Source organism: Tetrao urogallus, assembly GCF_951394365.1.
Source record: "Tetrao urogallus genome assembly, chromosome: 11".
Classification (NCBI taxonomy): Eukaryota; Metazoa; Chordata; class Aves; order Galliformes; family Phasianidae; genus Tetrao; species Tetrao urogallus.
Window position 1 is genome coordinate 9,159,998 of NC_136824.1, and position 17,450 is coordinate 9,177,447.

General features: G+C 46.0%; 1 protein-coding gene across 1 annotated transcript in view; it reads left to right on the plus strand.

The window, feature by feature from the left end:
* Positions 1–6,979: 6,979 nt before the first annotated feature.
* HDGFL3 (HDGF like 3) overlaps positions 6,980–17,450 on the plus strand; it is a gene marked incomplete at both ends in the record, with an annotated part of 28,059 nt that continues 17,588 nt past the window's right edge. The window contains one exon of the mRNA XM_079541109.1: positions 6,980–7,063. Within this exon, the coding sequence (XP_079397235.1) occupies positions 6,980–7,063 (84 nt within the window). The remainder of the gene's footprint in view (positions 7,064–17,450) is intronic.

Here is a 17,450-nt window from a genome sequence, read left to right on the forward strand (position 1 = left end):
CTACCTACAGCCCCAGTCATTTTGTAGTCCTTAATCCTAAACCCCCTGGAGCACTAGTACCATCCTGGAGGGATGAGGCAGCAGGTCTTGGGGGAACAAGGGTGGGAAGGTGAGAAAGAAGCAGTAGGATACTTGATCCAGTAAAGCCAGGGTGTAGAACACAGATAGAGCAGAGCACTGCTTTGCGTGGATTGGAGAGAGAGGGAACGAGTGCAGGAGAAGACAAAAAAGAACACAGAATCACAAAATCACCAAGGCTGGAAAAGACCTTCAAGATCATCCAGTCCAACCGTCCACCCATCACCAATAGTAGTCACTAAGCCATGTCCCTCAACACAAAATCCAAACATTCCTTGAACACCTCCGGGGTCTGTGACTCCACCACCTCCCTGGGCAGCCTATTCCAGTCCTTGACCGCTCTTTCAGAAAAGTAGTATAGCAGAGCAGTGATACTTGGAGAAAAGTGCACTCATGGAGAAGAAAAAATATCATAGATAAATACGAAGAAAGATTTGGAAGCAACTGAGGTAAAAGAGGTGGAGAAATCTGAGGATAAGGCCCATTTTGTAGATCTGAGTCAACAAGAGGTTGGTGATGTTGGCCATGAGAATAGAGAACAATGATGTAAAACAAGTTTGAGATCTAACATCGTGGGAAAATCACTAAGAGTTTTTATCCTAATTTCAACAGAGCTGGGAGGACATTCCAGTAGCTCAGTGTGGATTCTGTTAAACTCCTGTCAATACCAAACTATCCAGGAAGAAACATCTGACAGAATTATTAATTAATTCACTATTTTTTCTCATGATAATATCTATGCATCACACTGCATTACAACATAAGATTCAGAGCTTAGGTTCTTTAACCCAAGTGAATTCCAGAGTAAATCCCAACATCAAACCTGCTTCTGAGAGAGTGTTTGATACAAAGCAGTGACAGTCTCAAGAGGTGGCATGCAAGTCGTATTATTTCATTCTGTTCCCTCCTTTCTGGAACTGTCATTCAGGTGACATAAAAGTAAAGTTACAAAGCTCCTTAAGTAAATACGCTCTGCTGTCCATGTTGGAATGTAATTATTCATTAAGGCACATTCCTAAAGGCACTTTGATGAATGTACCGAAGGGCATGTGAGAGAAATCCTTTACTCCAGTATTTATAAGGGAAAACTATGGTGAGATAAGTGTCATGAATCTGGCGCTAAATTTATTGTTCCTGCCAATTCTCAGCATATTTCTTAGATAATAAATTTCTAGGGCTTTAGATGACACATTTAAAATATGTCTCCAGAGGAGAAAATGTCGGTTGCAGGTTTTCTTTCCTAGGTATTATGGCCTTATGGCTTTAGAGATGGTGCTTGTCACCCAGCCTTTCTAGAAGGCATTTTGTAGATTAGTATATCAAATGAAAATGAAAATACATTAATTTCATTGTGATGAGTGACATCTCTACCAAATTCTTTAAAGAATGGGAACAGCAAAGTGAAAGGAGACTGGGCAACTTCTGTCCAATGCAATAACCTTGATACTATGTTTTTTGAGTGTTAGTTTATTGAATAAACCGCATTTGTTGAATATTAGTGGAAGTACTGAATTTTGATGAGCATTTCTCAACAAACAGCTGCCAAATTAGGTGACGATCCAAAAGAAATTTTGTATCTTTCTTTTGGAAATGATCCAAAAGAAAATTCAAAGAAGAATGAAGTTGCATAGTCAGGTAGTCAAATGTTAGAAAATACACAGGTCCGGGTTGCTGGTACAACTTTAAATTTTTCCTCTTGGGTGGTTTGTGACACGGTCTTTAATAATCTCTTTCTGGGCTTGTCTGTTTTTACCCCCATAGAAAAGCTTGGGCTGATTCTCAGTTAGAGACTTTAGAAGGTCATAGAGTCTGACACCTTTGAACGCAGTGTCAAGACTTCCTTTTGAGATGACGGGTTACTGGCAGCACATTCATAGATCATTATCTCTGATAGATAAGTTAGAGGAAGAGAATGAAACACACTGGGCCACAGAATTTTGTTAGAATACATGTGGATTTTTTTTTATATATTCTATGACATTCTGAAATCTTTGCATTCTTCCACTTCTGGCTGCTTTTCCCATGACCTTCCCAGCCTTTAACCGTTCCCTGCTCCCCTTTCAGCTTTTCCCAGTTCTGCACAGATATTTGGTCACTCCACCCTGGTGTACTGTTTGGGTATTAGTAGGGAAACAGCCATCTTTTCCTTCCACGAGCATTGCATCCACAGTCATCTCTACTCCCAAGCTGAACCATATTCACTTTAGCTTAGAGCATGTTTAGTCCCAACAGAACATCTGAGACTTGTTTATCAGCCCACATTGGCTGCATATGAATGTTTCTCACAGTCTTGCAACTTGGCTACATTTCTATGGATACTCTTAGGACAGCAAAAGGTACCTGGCAATTTGGTAATTGTACAGTTATTTCTTCTACCATCATTGTCAAGAACTTGTGGGAGTTTTATTATTAGCAGCACAATCATCATGGAAAATTTCAATTCTGATGGTTGCATTATGAAAAACATACAAGCAACTGAAAGCAAAGGTTTGAACTGGAAATCGCTAACCTGTGCTGACTGTAGGCATCTATTATCTGCCCTAGCTTTAGCCACAGTATAGTATAGAGAACAAGGAATGGAGGCAATGCATACTTGCTAATAACATTTCCGTCCCATACAAATCTTTCCAGCCATCAACAGAAGGCTCCCAACCACACAGGAGGTAATTTTCATTGAAGTACTCCAATCTTTTCAGCCTCTGGGATATATGTTCACACCTCTGCAACATGTAAAGCAGTCGCCTTGAAGATGGTCTAATTTAATATGATTAGGAGATTGCCCCAGTGTATAACCTAAGCAGATTCATGAAACGGGGTGTATATAACCAGCTCCAGCTATGATACATATCCTTCTCCCTTCTAAGCTTATTATGGAGAAGGTTTGAGATCCCCTGGTGAGCTTCTTATCTCCAGTAATTAAGAATATCCTAATGGGCATGGTAAGTGCCTTTCTGTGCATGTTGGGATGGACATGCAACATTATGGTATCTTTCTGCTGACCTGAAGGAGTGCAGCGGTTGCAGACAGTGCTCTCAGACGTGTTGCACAGGGGAATGGCTCAGTTGTGACTCAGAACAACTTCCTAATAAAATATTTAACAGATAAGCACTAGCTTACTGTGGACACAAGCAAATTACTGATCATCATGATCATCACTAACACATTCTTACATGCAGGAAAAAGAGATGCAGAAGGAAAGGAAATTGTATCAGCTACCGACACACAAGTAAAAAGGAGGTTTTTTTTCAGTATCTTATAGTAAAGTCTATAGTCTGATCTTAGGAGGGGTTTGAGTGGAGAAAGTAAAAGCTATAAGATGATCAGAGACAGAATGTCAGAGGCAATGTAATATAATAATCTTTGTGCATTTAAATAAGCAGCATGTCACAAAGCAGCAAGTGTAAGACTGCAATATGAATAAGGTCTGCAGAGAAGGCGGCGTACGAATGTCCAATAACAGTGTGTGAAACCGTGATCATGGAGTACTTCGTGCAAAACTTAGGTGTGTTTAAAAATTTAATCATGACTTTGGAGGATGCTTTTGAAATTAGGCCTTTTATGTCCATGTGCATTTTTCTTAAGGATTGATCCACACTCCGTTCAATCAATGGAATTTATTCCCTATGTAAATGTTCAACCAGTTACGTAGCTATTTTTCTCCTCATGTGAACAGCAGGGAATAATCAGGACTGGCTTAAAGCTTCTCCATAGCTTAAGAGTACTGTTCCCTGAGAATCACTGGGAAAGCAAAATCCACTGGTGTGGCCACAACTTCAGGACAGATCCCTCTGCCACCACTCATCTCAGTGACTGACGGCGATACAGCTGGCCGTGCCACTTCTCTGCATGGACCTGCGGGGCCTTTGCCTTTATTCCCTGTCCCCTGCTTGTACATATCGCCCTGCCCAGGAAATATAGCACCTGGCAGCAGGATGGGAAGCAGATTTCTCTTTCCCATTTCTGTGTAGAAGAGGTAGATAATGTTCCATTCAGAGGGAGATAGAATGCAGGAGACATGGTGGAACGGGCCCTCTGCAGGTCTCATGTTTTGTCTGCTGTAATCAGTGGCTGATGGAGTTATGCACACTAAGAAACTCATTTCTTATTTCTGCTGAGGTCATTTTCCATGCTGTTAACATGTGGAGCATTTGATTTCTCATTTACCAGCAGTGAAATTTGCAGCTTCTTCCATCCTTTCTCAGCATATTAACTACAGCTTGATGGTGGGACTGTTTGCAAAGCATATTTAAGAATTTTCAGCTGGTCCAAGCTGAGCAGAGTTCTTACCTTGAAATCTTGCCTTGGCAACTCATATCCACTGCAGCTGATATGCAAGAGATAAAGAGACCTCTGTCCCTGGACGTCTATGGGATGAGTTTCCTTTAGTTCTAATACTGCAGAATAGAAATATTATTATTCTGCATCCTCCACAGACACCAGTGTTGGGATGAACGAAAATTTAAAATAAAAAGTGAATATTTTGATGAGAAATTTCAGATCAGTATCGAGATATTTTGAATTAGCTGTTCTAACTAGCAATACATTTACATATGTATACGCATACACCTATGTGTATGCATATAGCCCATACAGTCTCCTTTTAGAAGGAATAGGCACATATCCTGCTCATTTGTGATTTAAGGTCATTAAATAAGTTACTAGAAAGAGCTGTTAGTACCTGTAAATGAAAAGCAAATCATATAAATAGGAAAAAATAAATAAATCAGCTCCACCTTTCTCCTAAGTATTATGGAAACAAGGCTGCCTTGGATGACAGCAGAAGTATGGACACAGCAGTCTGAATTATTTCCAACAGATTCAGGATCAGAGTCCTCAATTGCTGTGGTCAGAGATTTTGTATGACATTTGTTTGGAAGGGAATTTAAACTGCAATGAGGTATAAATGTAAAAGGATGCAAAGTCCTATCTGATGTGAAAGTGAAAGTGAGCTCTTAGGCCACATGCCTACACTGAAGGCGGCTGTGTTGGCAGCTGCCGCTGATCTGGATTGCTCAGGCAAATAATGGCATTGACAGAGGGCAGGCCAACTACCTGAGTGCTTATTAAGCTTCTTGTGTGTTTTTCCCCATTGTTAGTTTGGTACTGATACTGAGTTAATGATTTTACAGTAATGCTTCCCCCAGCAGAGATGTCCATACCCTGTTTTACAACCCCAAAGCGCTAGATGTTATTTACTCATGCATTGTTGACAGCAGTGTTTGGGTACCACAACCATCCCTGGGGACACCATAAGCAGTGAGAGCCTTCTTGGTCCTGTTCCAACCCCAAACCAGGTGCTACAAGAGGTGTTTGCTTCCCTTCTTTCTTTGCTGTTACGGACTGGCAGTTCTGTGGCCCACTTACTTCATTCCCTTCCAACCCCATCTTTCCTCCTCCATCTGCCTGCTGCCAGGTGCTGTTCTTGTGACATGGAATGCAAAGGGGATAGCTGCTATCCTGCATGCTTTAGTTCCATCCAAACCTAGGGGAAAACCTTCCTGCTTATGAACCGGGTTGCAAGTGCTTCCCTTGATGACATTTCAGTACAATGAACATCAATAACGATTGATTTCTGAATGTTACAACTGAACTGGTAACATCATGGTAAAAATGGTGATGTCTGGGTTTGAAATCTGTGAGATTTCAGTGCTTCCCTTCCACTGAGGTGCATGCTTTTAAAAATTGGCATCATGTGGCAAGAGCCAAGTCCCAAATATTCTCTGAGGCCAAGCCCTTGTTGTGAATGTAAGTGAATTTAAATGGATTCAGCATCAGTCTTTCTGCTGCTGTGGCTGTGCTGTTTTCTTTTTTTTGGTTGTTTTTTTGTTTTGTTTTGTTTTCTTTTCTTTTTGAGTTGCATGGTGCTGAGGAACGTGGAAGGGCTGTTGGTGGAGAGGATGGGTACAGAGATGGGAAAGCCCAGCAGCGTGCCATGGGTGCCGGCCTGCTGCGTTCTGTACGGGCGCTGGGACCTGCTGCGTTCTGCAGCGTGGAAGGGGCCAGGGCAGCCCCAGGGGTCTGTGGGGTGCGGGGAGACCATATGCAGGGTGTGCTGGGGGCACCCCAAGGAGCCGCCCCACGAGGCCGGGCCTTGGTGCCGGGGGACGGGGCCGCACGGCCGGGCGATCCGGGGACCCGGCTGCAGCGATCTGCAGGGCGCAGCGGTCGCTGCTCCTCGCCCAGCCTCCATGTCAGGCGCGCATAAAGAACCATGTCATGCTTCAGCAGGGGAAGGAAGGGCCGGGAGGGACCGGAGCCGCTCTCTGCTCTCCTATTTTCATAGAAACCGATCTGTGTACCTAGAAAATAACAGGAAGGAGAAGCGCGGGGGGGAAGGCGGAGAGGAGGAGTGGGGGGGGGGGGGGATGAGAAGATCCTGTTTTCGGTCGCTGCCCGAGGAGTAATTCGGAGGAGACGGCTCCATATTCCCGGGGCCGCGGCGGCTGCGGCGGGGATGGAGCGGGCGGCGTAGCAGCTCGCACGGGGGGGCCGCGGGCAGCGCCGCGCCCGCCCGCCGCCGCGGGGTGAGGGCTCCCCGGCCGCCCCCGCCCGGCCAGGCGCCCCGCCGCCAGCCGGCTCCCTGTACCGGGGGCTGCTGGGGTTGTGTCCAAGGCCTCCCCCTCCCCCGCGTACACACTCACACACACACACACACACACACACACACACACACTCACACACACACACTCACACTCACACACACCCCATCTCCTCCCGCCGCCGCCGCCGCCGGAGAGCTCGGGGATTGCCCGCGGCCCGGCCCCGCTCCCGGCTGCGCCCCGCCGCATCGCACCCCGCGGGGGCTCGGCCGGCTGCCCCCGGGCGGCGTGTGCGGGGCGCGGGGGGTGTGGGAGGGAGGGAGGGAGGGAGGGGGGGACGGCGGCTCCCGCGGCGGCTCCCGATGGCTCGTCCGCGGCCCCGAGAATACAAGGCTGGAGACCTGGTGTTCGCCAAAATGAAGGGGTACCCGCACTGGCCGGCCCGGGTGAGTACCGCGGCGGGGGCTCCCGGTCCCCCGGGCCGCCGCCGCTCCCCTCGCCCTCCCGCGGGGCGGCCGCGGCCGGGCCGCCGCGAACCTCCGCCCCAGGCCCCGGCCCCGGCCCCGCCGGACGGGGGGCGGCGGTGCGCGCCCACCCCGCTATTGTTGTGCATCTTTTCTTTGATCTGCGGATTTCTCCCCGGCCCCCCGGGAGGAGGAGGAGGAGGTGGAGGAAGAGGAAGAGGGAGGGAGGGGGGCGAGCGCGGGCTGTACCTGGATTGTTATCGCGGGGAGGCGGCTTTGGGAGCCGGCAGCCCAGCCTGCGTGACAGCGATGCTGTTTATTATACGCCCTCCCTCGCCCCGGCCCCCCCGGCTCCCCCCGGGGCACGGGGCCCCAGGCCCGGCGCGGCCCAGAGCGGGCGGGGGAGGGCCGGGGACGCCCGCGGGGACGGGGCCTGCGCTCAGGTGCTCGGGGCGGTGGGCGCAGCCCTGGGGCGCCGCGGCCCTGCGAGGGTGCGGTGCGGTGCGGTGCGGTGCGGTGCGGTGCGGCGGGGCCTGGCCGCCCCGCGGGGTGTCACACACGCGGCCCCTCGGGCCCCCCGCACGCGGGTCTTGCGGGTGCCTCCAGCCCATCGTCCGGCTTCAACCTTGTCTGGCGCTGCCTTGACTTTCTTCTCTAGCCCTTTGTCACCTTTTACTTAGTGCTGCTGTGATGGAACGGAGGTGGGAGAGCATGGCGGGCATTTGGCAGCCAGATAAGCGCCCCATTGTATTGAGACATCCGTATGTGGTGCAGCCTCAGTAATGCGGAGCAGAGCTTTCTCCAGGGGGGTCTGGTAGCATGGCACGCACACAAGGCTGTCCCTTCCCTCAGTTTTGGTCACTATTGTGTTTACTCATTGCGTAATGTGTTGTTTGAACTTGTTAGCAGGCATCGAGCAGTGGGAGTCTATTTATTTGTTGTCCTCTTCAACCTTTCTGGGGCAATCCCATGGTAGTTGGCGCCTTCATTTTCTAGTCAAGGAAAGTCGCTGGTGGTTCTAGGCTATGAGAGCATGGAAGCAGTGAAGTGTTGTGTACAACAGAGAAGGGCGGGATCAAGATGGGCTGACATCTAGCATTACCCTTGAGAAGAGAGCTCTGGGAGAGGATGAGTGTAAGTGGTGGAAAGTGAATGGAAAGGCTGTGAGCACAGCTGAGGGAGCGGCCAAGTGGTGTTGGACATCCAACACTACAAGGAGTGAAGGCCAGCACCACGGGCTTAAGCAAAGGTTGGTAAAGGAGGAATAGAGAGAGAGTGCTAATTATCTAGAGGTGTTTAAGTAAGGTGGTACATTCAATTATTTTGGCAGAGCAGACCAAAATTAGCATGCAAAAGACCAAACTCAATCAACACTGGGTTGTGGTCTTGTTACTCTATCATTATACAGATTGCTGAATATACTACCTAATAATGGCAATTTATGTCAGTGGAATAGCACGATCCACAGAAAATTGACTTCATTCTTACCTCTGTCATGCTTTAATTTATTGTGAAAGTTTTAATTGGAACAGTTGAGACCGTTGCCACATGGAAGCATGTTAATCCCTTTCCTTTTTGAGCCTCTGATGTATTCCCATTTGTTTACCTAGTAGCAGAATGGGCCCTTTTGTTTCAATGAGAGTTGTTTCCTTTAAATAGAATAATTATACACTACACAACCGGCCATAGCCTAGGACTAGGTGTCTAAATAGGTATATGAGTGACAGTAATATCCAAGAAAGTATATCTTCATTAGGAAAAAATAGGTGTGCTGTTAATGTAACTCACTTCCTTTGTGCAAACTAACAGGATGTGGAGTTCAAGTGAAGATAAAGCAGTCTCTCGTTTGAATATGATTTAGCAAGCTGAGGTGGAAACTGCAGAGACCCCAGAGTTGATCATCTGGCAGGCTGGGGGCATTGGTGTAGTTGGCCTGGATGTCAAGGGTCTCTGAATGTGCTGCTCCTGTTGCATGCAGTGCAGTGACGTACAACTTCATGTGAGACCAGGCTGATATCTGCCTGATGCTAATGTGTTACCCGCTAAAAATCCTCTTTGTGCTGTCCTTACTAGAACTGTACCTCATTTTTGTAGCCAGGTTTTGCCTGATATGCCCTTCCTTAAGTGAAGGGAAATCCTGGTGATGACGTTGGTCTTCGTTTTGTTTCCAGAAAGCATTATGATATGTGAATGAGAAGAGAATTGTCTAAGTTGAGACAGGTATTCTGATTAACTGAATGCCCTTTTTCCAGGGGATTACATTCTCCAAAATCTTTGAGTTTTTGTTACCTGCTTCTTTATTCATGACACAACTGACATGTATGGTCTTTGTATTTTAATGTGAAAATCAACCAATTTCACTGCTAATATACTAGCTTAAGTCACAATATATTAAAATGGCAGTGTTATTTTCTCTACCGCGTAGTACTTTGTATCTGTGGAGCCTTTGGCAGGAATTTCCTGTGCAGGAACATACTTCTCAAACTGTGTTTAATAGAGCTGAGAAGTGCTAAAGCAGGACAAGAAGGCCTTCCCTGTAATGAAGCGCACAGGCACGACTGTCCTGGATCTTAGTGGACCGTGTGTTTCCATGTCCATGGGTACTGTCATGCAGAAAAGCTGGCTCAACTTCCAGGAGCTGCAATGGACCTGGGCCTCGCTCAGTTCTCTTGTCTCGTTAGGTTTAATGCTTGTGAGCACAGCCAACCTCAAGTGGCACAATGCTACAGACACATCCAGCATAGGCAGCAGTCTGGTCCTAGGCCATTAGCTCTCCACCCTCTCTTTGGGGGTGTGTTGGTCAGCAAGAACAAGGCTGTCTTTCACTGCTGTAGGAAAAGAGAGAGAAATCTTAAAGAAAGTGGCCAAATAGTGATGATACACAGAGGGACCATTGAAAAATTTTGTCTAATGATTGATGGTGCGTTATTATAGCAGTCAAACTGCATTTAATGTTTCTTTGTGAATCAATTTAGGATTAATTTGAAAAGGACCAAATCTGCTACACTTAGCAGAAATGGTAATGGCCAGTAAATCTTCTATCTTTGCATATCTTGTTAAAGTAGGATTGGTGAGTAAGTGCACTGTCTTCAGAGATGCTTTTAGAGAGCCGTATGTGGAAGATGTCACTTGGGTCCTACCACCTGGAAGGGCTGCTTTTCATTTTGGTATCGTGTTCTTTGGGGCAAAGCCAGAATGTCCTTTAGCTTAACTGTGGGACAGTGAGTAGGTTTAGGGCTTATGCTCCAAGAATTACATTGAATCATGCTCCAAGAATTGTACTGAACCTTAATAGTCAGAGCGGATAAAGTACTGCAGCAGTTTGGTCTAACAGGTTTTTTCATGTTCACCTGTGATGTCATTTGTCTTCAGATACTGATTAAAAATGTGTGATAAATACCAACTGGCCAGGTCATCAGTAATCCAACAATCCAGGTCCTGCAATCCAACAAATAAGCAACCGTGTGTCTAGGGTACGTATGGAAATAGAGGGAAGATGCTGATGTGGTTAAGATATAGGAGAAAAAGGATTCATTTCATTCTACATTTTGTAAACTGTCTTTGCCTCTGAGGGACGACAGCCCTCTCTGTCTTGGTTCCCCTGTTTTAAAGGACAAGTAATAGCACTTTTCCCTCTAAAAAGATGTTGTGGAGACAAAAACCAATAACACTTATGAGTTGCTTGGCTACTGCTGCAATAGGAGTTGTATTAGCACACATGGACAGAAAGATCTCTTTCTTTGGATACCCTGATTTATCCAGGATGGATGTCCTGTACTATTGAGAAATTGCCCATTGAATAGACACTCAGATGAGATAAAAGGGAAAAATTGGTGGTGGATTCAGAAAGATCAATAATGGTGTTTGTTTTATGAGTGACCCTGAAAAAAACAATAAGCACTTAGTTGCTGAAATTAGCTACTGATTTAAAAATAGGAAGGAAGCTGTTAATGCAGCTGTAGAGAGAGGAAGAAAAAATCTGGAGTGACCTCAATAAAATAAGAGCGTGCCCTGGTAAATGCCTGGTGCCATTACTGAATGGAAATCTGGCCTCATACAGCTGGGGAGGCAAGAAGTAGATTTGGGTAGAAGGCTTGTGTGGGGCTGTGTGGGTTTTGTTACGTTGGTCTGGACAGTAAAGGAGCTCCAAGCAGGTAAACCAGGGTATGGAGAGCAGTGTGTGTAGCAGTGCGTCTGTGTACAGCAGGTAGGGAGAGCGTTCCATGCTGGGAGGAGGACACAAGCTTTAAAGTGACAGTGCCACAGCAGCTGTTTCAAAGGTGTATTTACTGCCTTCTGAATACAAATGTGCTGTTTTCTGGCCTCCTGTTCCTGTCTTCCTCCTGCCCAGTGCCTTTATTTTCCTTTGAATTAGCACCTACTTGAGCTGCAGCTTTGCGAGTTATCTGATAATCCTCATATGTGAATAACACTATTAAAAAGCATCTGCCTGCAGTGATTGCAAAATGGCATTTGGGGCATTTTAACATGTTAGTGCTGCAAATAGGTATAAAATTTTCAGTGTTCTGCTTACAGTAATGCGTAGTAAATAGAAATTGATATCTGTGGCAGGCCCGGAATCATAAATGTGGGGATGGTTGCATGATCATTTTGAGCTGAATGAGTCTTCAGTCTTACTGAGCAGTCCCACACACAGCAAGACATGGCACCTGAAAGTAAGAACTAAAGTAATACGAGGGAAAGGCTGAAAGGTAAGATTATGCTTACGGATTTTGGTAGGCTAGACCCTAAAAAGAGAAGGCTAATAATACTACAGTGGTATTGTTTAATACAGTATTAGAGAATATTAAAAGCAATTGCTGAGTGACAGAATTCCAGAAGACTTTCATTATCAGTACAAAATTTAGGCGGGGGGAAGGGGGAAGCAGTTTGGACACTGAAACACAGATGTTTCAGAAAATAAACCTTTATCTCCCGTGTCAGTGGAGTACAGATGGAGCTGATGGGGTGATAGCTGTGCACCAAGGCCCGTGTTCTGATTGAATTTGGTCAAACACGAGAGACTTAGCCAGGAACAAGCTGGGTCAGTTGCAGTTGCAAGTATGGCAGCTTGGAAATATCAAAGTCTCAAACACATCGCAGAAGAAAAACTCCACATTTTAAGTGTTTGATATTTAAAACAGACCATTTGTATTCTTATTAGCGTGAGGATAAGGGAAGGTGGGTTTTCCCTGGCAAGGTTTATCTTTTTTGGCAAAGAATGACAGGCAAAAATCAGATTAGATCCAGAAAACTTCAAAGGGTCCATAAGAAATAGACAACAGATCTTTCTCTGTGTTTTTCTGCCAAAACACAGTCTGCAATCTTTTCTCCTTGGCCATTTGGGACCTGTCCAGTCCTTCACCATGTGCTTTTCTTCTTTTTTCTCTTTTGGTTGCTCTGTTCTATGACATCACTTTTGCCGTGTTACTAAATATGAGTCTCCTGTGATTTCTCCTGCACCAATTCTGGGCTCCTTCCTGCTCTGTCCCTCTTTAATTATGTACCTCTCTCATACATCACTCCTCGGTGAGCTGCAAGCAGTTTTTCTCAGTGGGTCTCTGTTTGCTCCTCTCTGGGATGAGACAGGATTTGCTGATCACTGCTAAGGTCTGACCAAGGAACTGACTCTGAAGGTGTTGGCTTCTTCACACAGCACTCCCGTCAATCCAGTTGTGGTACATCTGAAAAGAGAAGTTTAATGCAGCGAGATCTTTGTGGGACTGTGTTTTACCATCTGAACGTGCACTTGGCTGGCACTTGTTGCTTAGATAACTTGCACTTAAACTTTTATCTGCAAATACCAGGTCATATTTAGAGTGGGTGCGAGTGCCTTTTCAGTGACTTCGTCAGCTCAGAGTACTGTTTCCTTCATTTCCTAAAGCAAAAATAACAAGGAGTGAAGTGCGAACTCTCCCGGTGTTTGTAAGGTGGGGAACCTCAGCAGCTGCTGTTGTTTATCCGTGCTCTTGCATTCTGCTGTAAGTGTGACTTCAAAACAGATTTCATCCAAGGATTGTAGCTTAAAAAGGAGTCATTTTTATACATATAATTGGATCACAAGCTGTAGTAAAACCCTTCCAATAGCTCTTGTTTGGCAAACAAATCATTTTGGGGCTGAGATGTTGTATGTTTGATGTTACCACAGGCAGGAATATTCGGGAAACTTATTTAAAATTCACTTTCTTACCTCTCTCTCTTTCTCTCTTTAATTAGTTTAAATAACAATCCTGAAATGTGCAAGTCTGATCTTTTCGTGTAAATGACAATAGATGAATAATTTTCTCTTGCAGTGCCATGTTTTTTGCACATTGCATGTGCAAGTCCGAATGAAGCTAGCCCAGAATGAAGACGGTTGGCTCACAAGTTTAGAGGCAATAAGCACTTAAAGATTTTCATACTCGTTCCATGCAAGCTTTTTGGTAGATGTTTTTCCTTCCCATGCTGAAGCTGCTGAATAATGGAATTAACTGGATGGATACATTCTTTGTCCTTTCAGGGAAATCTGTAGACTGTCAAGTCAACACGTGTTCTTTCTGTTAGTTCCCATTACATGCATTAATTGACAGATCTCCTCTTTTTATTGTTGTGCTACAGAACTTGTTAGGAGGAATGGAGCACAGGCAGCAGAATGAGGCTGTTGGCAGTCTTAACTCTTCATTTTCTGCTTTTCCCATCATAACACTAATTGACAATAGTCTTCCTGCATTTAGGGTGATAAAAATACTACAAGCCAGTAGCTGCTGTCAGTAAGTGTATACAATTGTCATCCGAGGGCAGATGGAAGGATTTCCTGATAGTGCTGGAAAAGTGATGACAGTGTAGAGGTAGGCCAGGCTAACTGTTTGCAATGGTGCTGTGAGCAGCACAGACCTTCCCACTGTACGGAAGGCGTCAGGGAGAATGAGTCTGCCTGAGTCCTCTCAGTAATACTGTAATTCAAGTGATAAATATAGCAACAAACACTGGAAAATAGCTTGTGTGGAGCAGGCAGGAAGAGGATGTGGAGCCGGCTTTTTGAAGGTGCTGGGAATTAGCTGGTGTCGTGCTGTTTGTGTGGGTACCTTAGCACTTCTGGAGTCTGCCCTCTGTGTCCCCTGTATCTCTGACCTCCAGACACAAAGGGAATGTACGTGTGTCTGTATGCATACCTACTCTGTGTGTATGTGTATTCAAAACTCATACAAGCGATAGGCACTTAATGGGTGTCACACCTCTGTGTTAGCACTGCTCTTGACTCCGGATTCCAAAAGAGGCAGCATCAACAGAGGAGAGCCTGGTAGTTTGGTTGGAGCACGGTAGGAACAACTAGAATAAACAGTTATTTCAAAGATCCCAAGAAACATTTGGCAGACAAGTGAGCATCATGAATTAAAGCTTCTAAAACGAAAAAGAAGGAAATGGATCCTTACTTCCTCCTCTGGGGAAGGTCCCTGCATTACTGCCTTTGCACTTCTGAGATTTTTTCATTTCTTTGTTTAACAGCCAGTTCTAAACCTGATACCCAAATTGGAAATAAACTGCAGTTTCGTATCCAGTTCTTCTTTCTTCTACTCAGACTGTTTGACAGGACAGTCTTGATAGTATGTATTTTTGTCTGAACAGTATATGAGACCTGCTGATTTTTATTTTGTATTAATTTGTTGTTTCAGAAAACAAAAGGAAGATGGGATTTTTATTAAATTCTGCAGCATTTTAGTGAATGAATGAAAGTTCCATGTTACAGTATAGTTCCTGTTGCCCCATCCTGAACTGCCCTATCCTTCAGATGCTCTCAGGTCTGCCCGTGCTGTATCTTTGCTGCACTAGAAAAAACGCATGAAGTTCTTGGATTTCAGCAAGATTTAATCCCCATCTCATGGCCTTTTATAAAGCCTTGCTGAAATCTGAAAATGCCTTCAAAGTCAACATGAAAGGAGGAGACCTCGTACCTCGCTCTGGGTAGCACAAAGCCCACAGCTGGAGGGGACAGGTGTCCGCAGACTTTGGGGTCTGCCTGAGAAAAACACATTTAAATCTCTTTCAGTTTTTCACTAGCAGGCTGAAGAGCATAATTAACATACATCTGTAGCCCTGAAAATGTAAACTGGAAACAACTGTTTATTTTGCCTCGCAGCAACATGTAAAAAACCTAGAGAGACCGTTTGCCAGCTCTGGTTTGGCTGTTTGAATAGAAGGCATCATGTAACAAAAGAGGGAAAGCAGAAAAAGAAATATCATCTGCCAAAGAATTTCTGTAAGACTGTGAGTTAACGAAGCATCCTGCATGCAGCAGGGTTAGGGTTGGGGAGGAGGGGAGGGGTTCCAGACCCTGCAGGATCACTGCTGTGTCACCCAGGTCAGCTAGGAAACTGAGTATCCCTTAGAAGTCAGTAACTTTGTACTCTTTGGGCTTGGGAAGCTCCGCCTGTGGAGCTGCTTTTAACAGAACTGAAACCATCAGACTGGAGGTGCAATCCAGGTGGGAGAAGCAGGAAGATGCAAATAGAGGAACAAATGCGATCACTGCAATGAACAGTTCTGATCTTCCAGTCCTTCTCCTGATTGATTTATGCATTCTGCATAGAAAGTCATTAGATTCAAGCGGCTCTTTTTTTGCCAATTTCTTTTTGTCTCCACAAATCTTACTCTACGGCGCTTGAGCTGAATGGGTTCTATAAACCAGCCCTTCTATGAATGCAGGAGGGCAGGCTGGTACCTCTGAAAGAACAAGCCAACCAAGTGTGGCAGTTCCACATGTCTCTGACCTGTTGTTTGGTTGCTCCTCCTCCATGGGAGAGCTTTAGGTGTCGGGCACATAACGGTTTACCTTTTCCACAGCACGTATCAGTATCTTCCATGGGGCGGGAGGGAAGGAAGCCCTGATCAAGTGGCATGTAAATTAGGCTGTGTGACAGGCCTGCCATCAGGTGACAGCAGGAAGCAGAGCCCTGTGCCTTAGGTTGGGCTTTGCGTCCTTCCTCTTGTCAAGCAGGTGTTGCAGAGGCTGCCCTGTGCAGTGTCCGAGTGCAGAGGGGTAGAGGCAAGGTGCCTGTGCACGGCCTTATTCTGGGGTGTCAGTTCTTGCTAAGCACTGCGTCAGTCCCTTCAGCCTGGCTGATCGCTGTTGTGCCGTGTGCTGGTGCCCAGACGTGTGTGCATCATGCACTCCCTTCATCACCAGCCTTCGCAGCCGTCCTGCCGACCCCGCTCTCCTGGCTGCGGTTGCACAGCAGGATGTGTGTTTGCATATGGGGATTTCTGCACCCTGCCCTGACCTCTGCAGCACACTGGCTGTTCGAGTGCAACTTGTGGTCCACTGTTGACTTCCTGTAGTATCTCAGCTTCCAGCTTTCTCTCTCTTAGGTTGCCAGTCCTTTCTCCCAGATATGTTCGCTTTTTCCTTTTGCAAACTAAGTTTTGGTTTGCTTGCAGCTCGCGTTTCTCACAGACCCAGCGCTCTGAGTCGCTGTTTGTCACATCTGTTTTTCTGTCACTGGTTTTGGGGTGGTGGCAGCATGTTTGTACCTACACACACACACACACTTATGAGCATGAGATGACCTTTGAGGTGCTGTGAAGCTCCTAACCTGCTGCCCTATGGCGCCTCTTGCAGAGCATGGGGACGGATCTGGGCAGCAAGGAACCCTTGCAAGGCAGCTCATGCCAGGCACTGTGCCCTACTATTGTGGCATCTTGTTGTTTGCTTAAGCTGATCAGTTGCTCTCCGGCTTTCAGCCCAGATGTCCCTCTTTCCACCTGACTCTATGTACATTTGTATTTCTGCAAGGACTTCGTGAGACAGTATTGTCTGGGATCCAATTAGGCAGCATTCACTCGGGATTAGCTGCATGTGGAAGTGTTTGTACAGTGGAGGTTACTGTAGCTTAGCACCATGCCAGAACCCCTGTTCTCAGCCCAGCTCACCCTAGTGATGACTGTTTCAGGAGCAGACTCATGCAGAACCAGCTGCGGGGCTGGAGAATCGCTGCTCTGGCTGCTATAAAATAGCAGAAGGGGAATGCTTTTCCCAACAGTTGTGCTCTCGAAAGATGGAGTCCCAAAGCAAGCTAAAGAGTTCAACTGCAAAAAGATCCCTTGATTTCAATAAAACCATTTACATGTGTGGTGCCCTGCCTGCATCACACCATCGCCTGGGGGGGGGAAAGCAGGCATTCATCTCAATGAGGGAAAAAAAATAAAAGATGACATTCCTTATTGCAGTGCCTCTCCAAATACCAGGGCTTTTGTAAGATATTAGCAATGCACCAAACTCCACAGATAATTCCTTTCATATGGAGCCTGGATCAGGTGACTCACATATGTTCACGTTCTCAGGTATTCCCTTTTGCTGCTTTTTATCAGGAGTTATTTTTCAAGATCTCCCCCT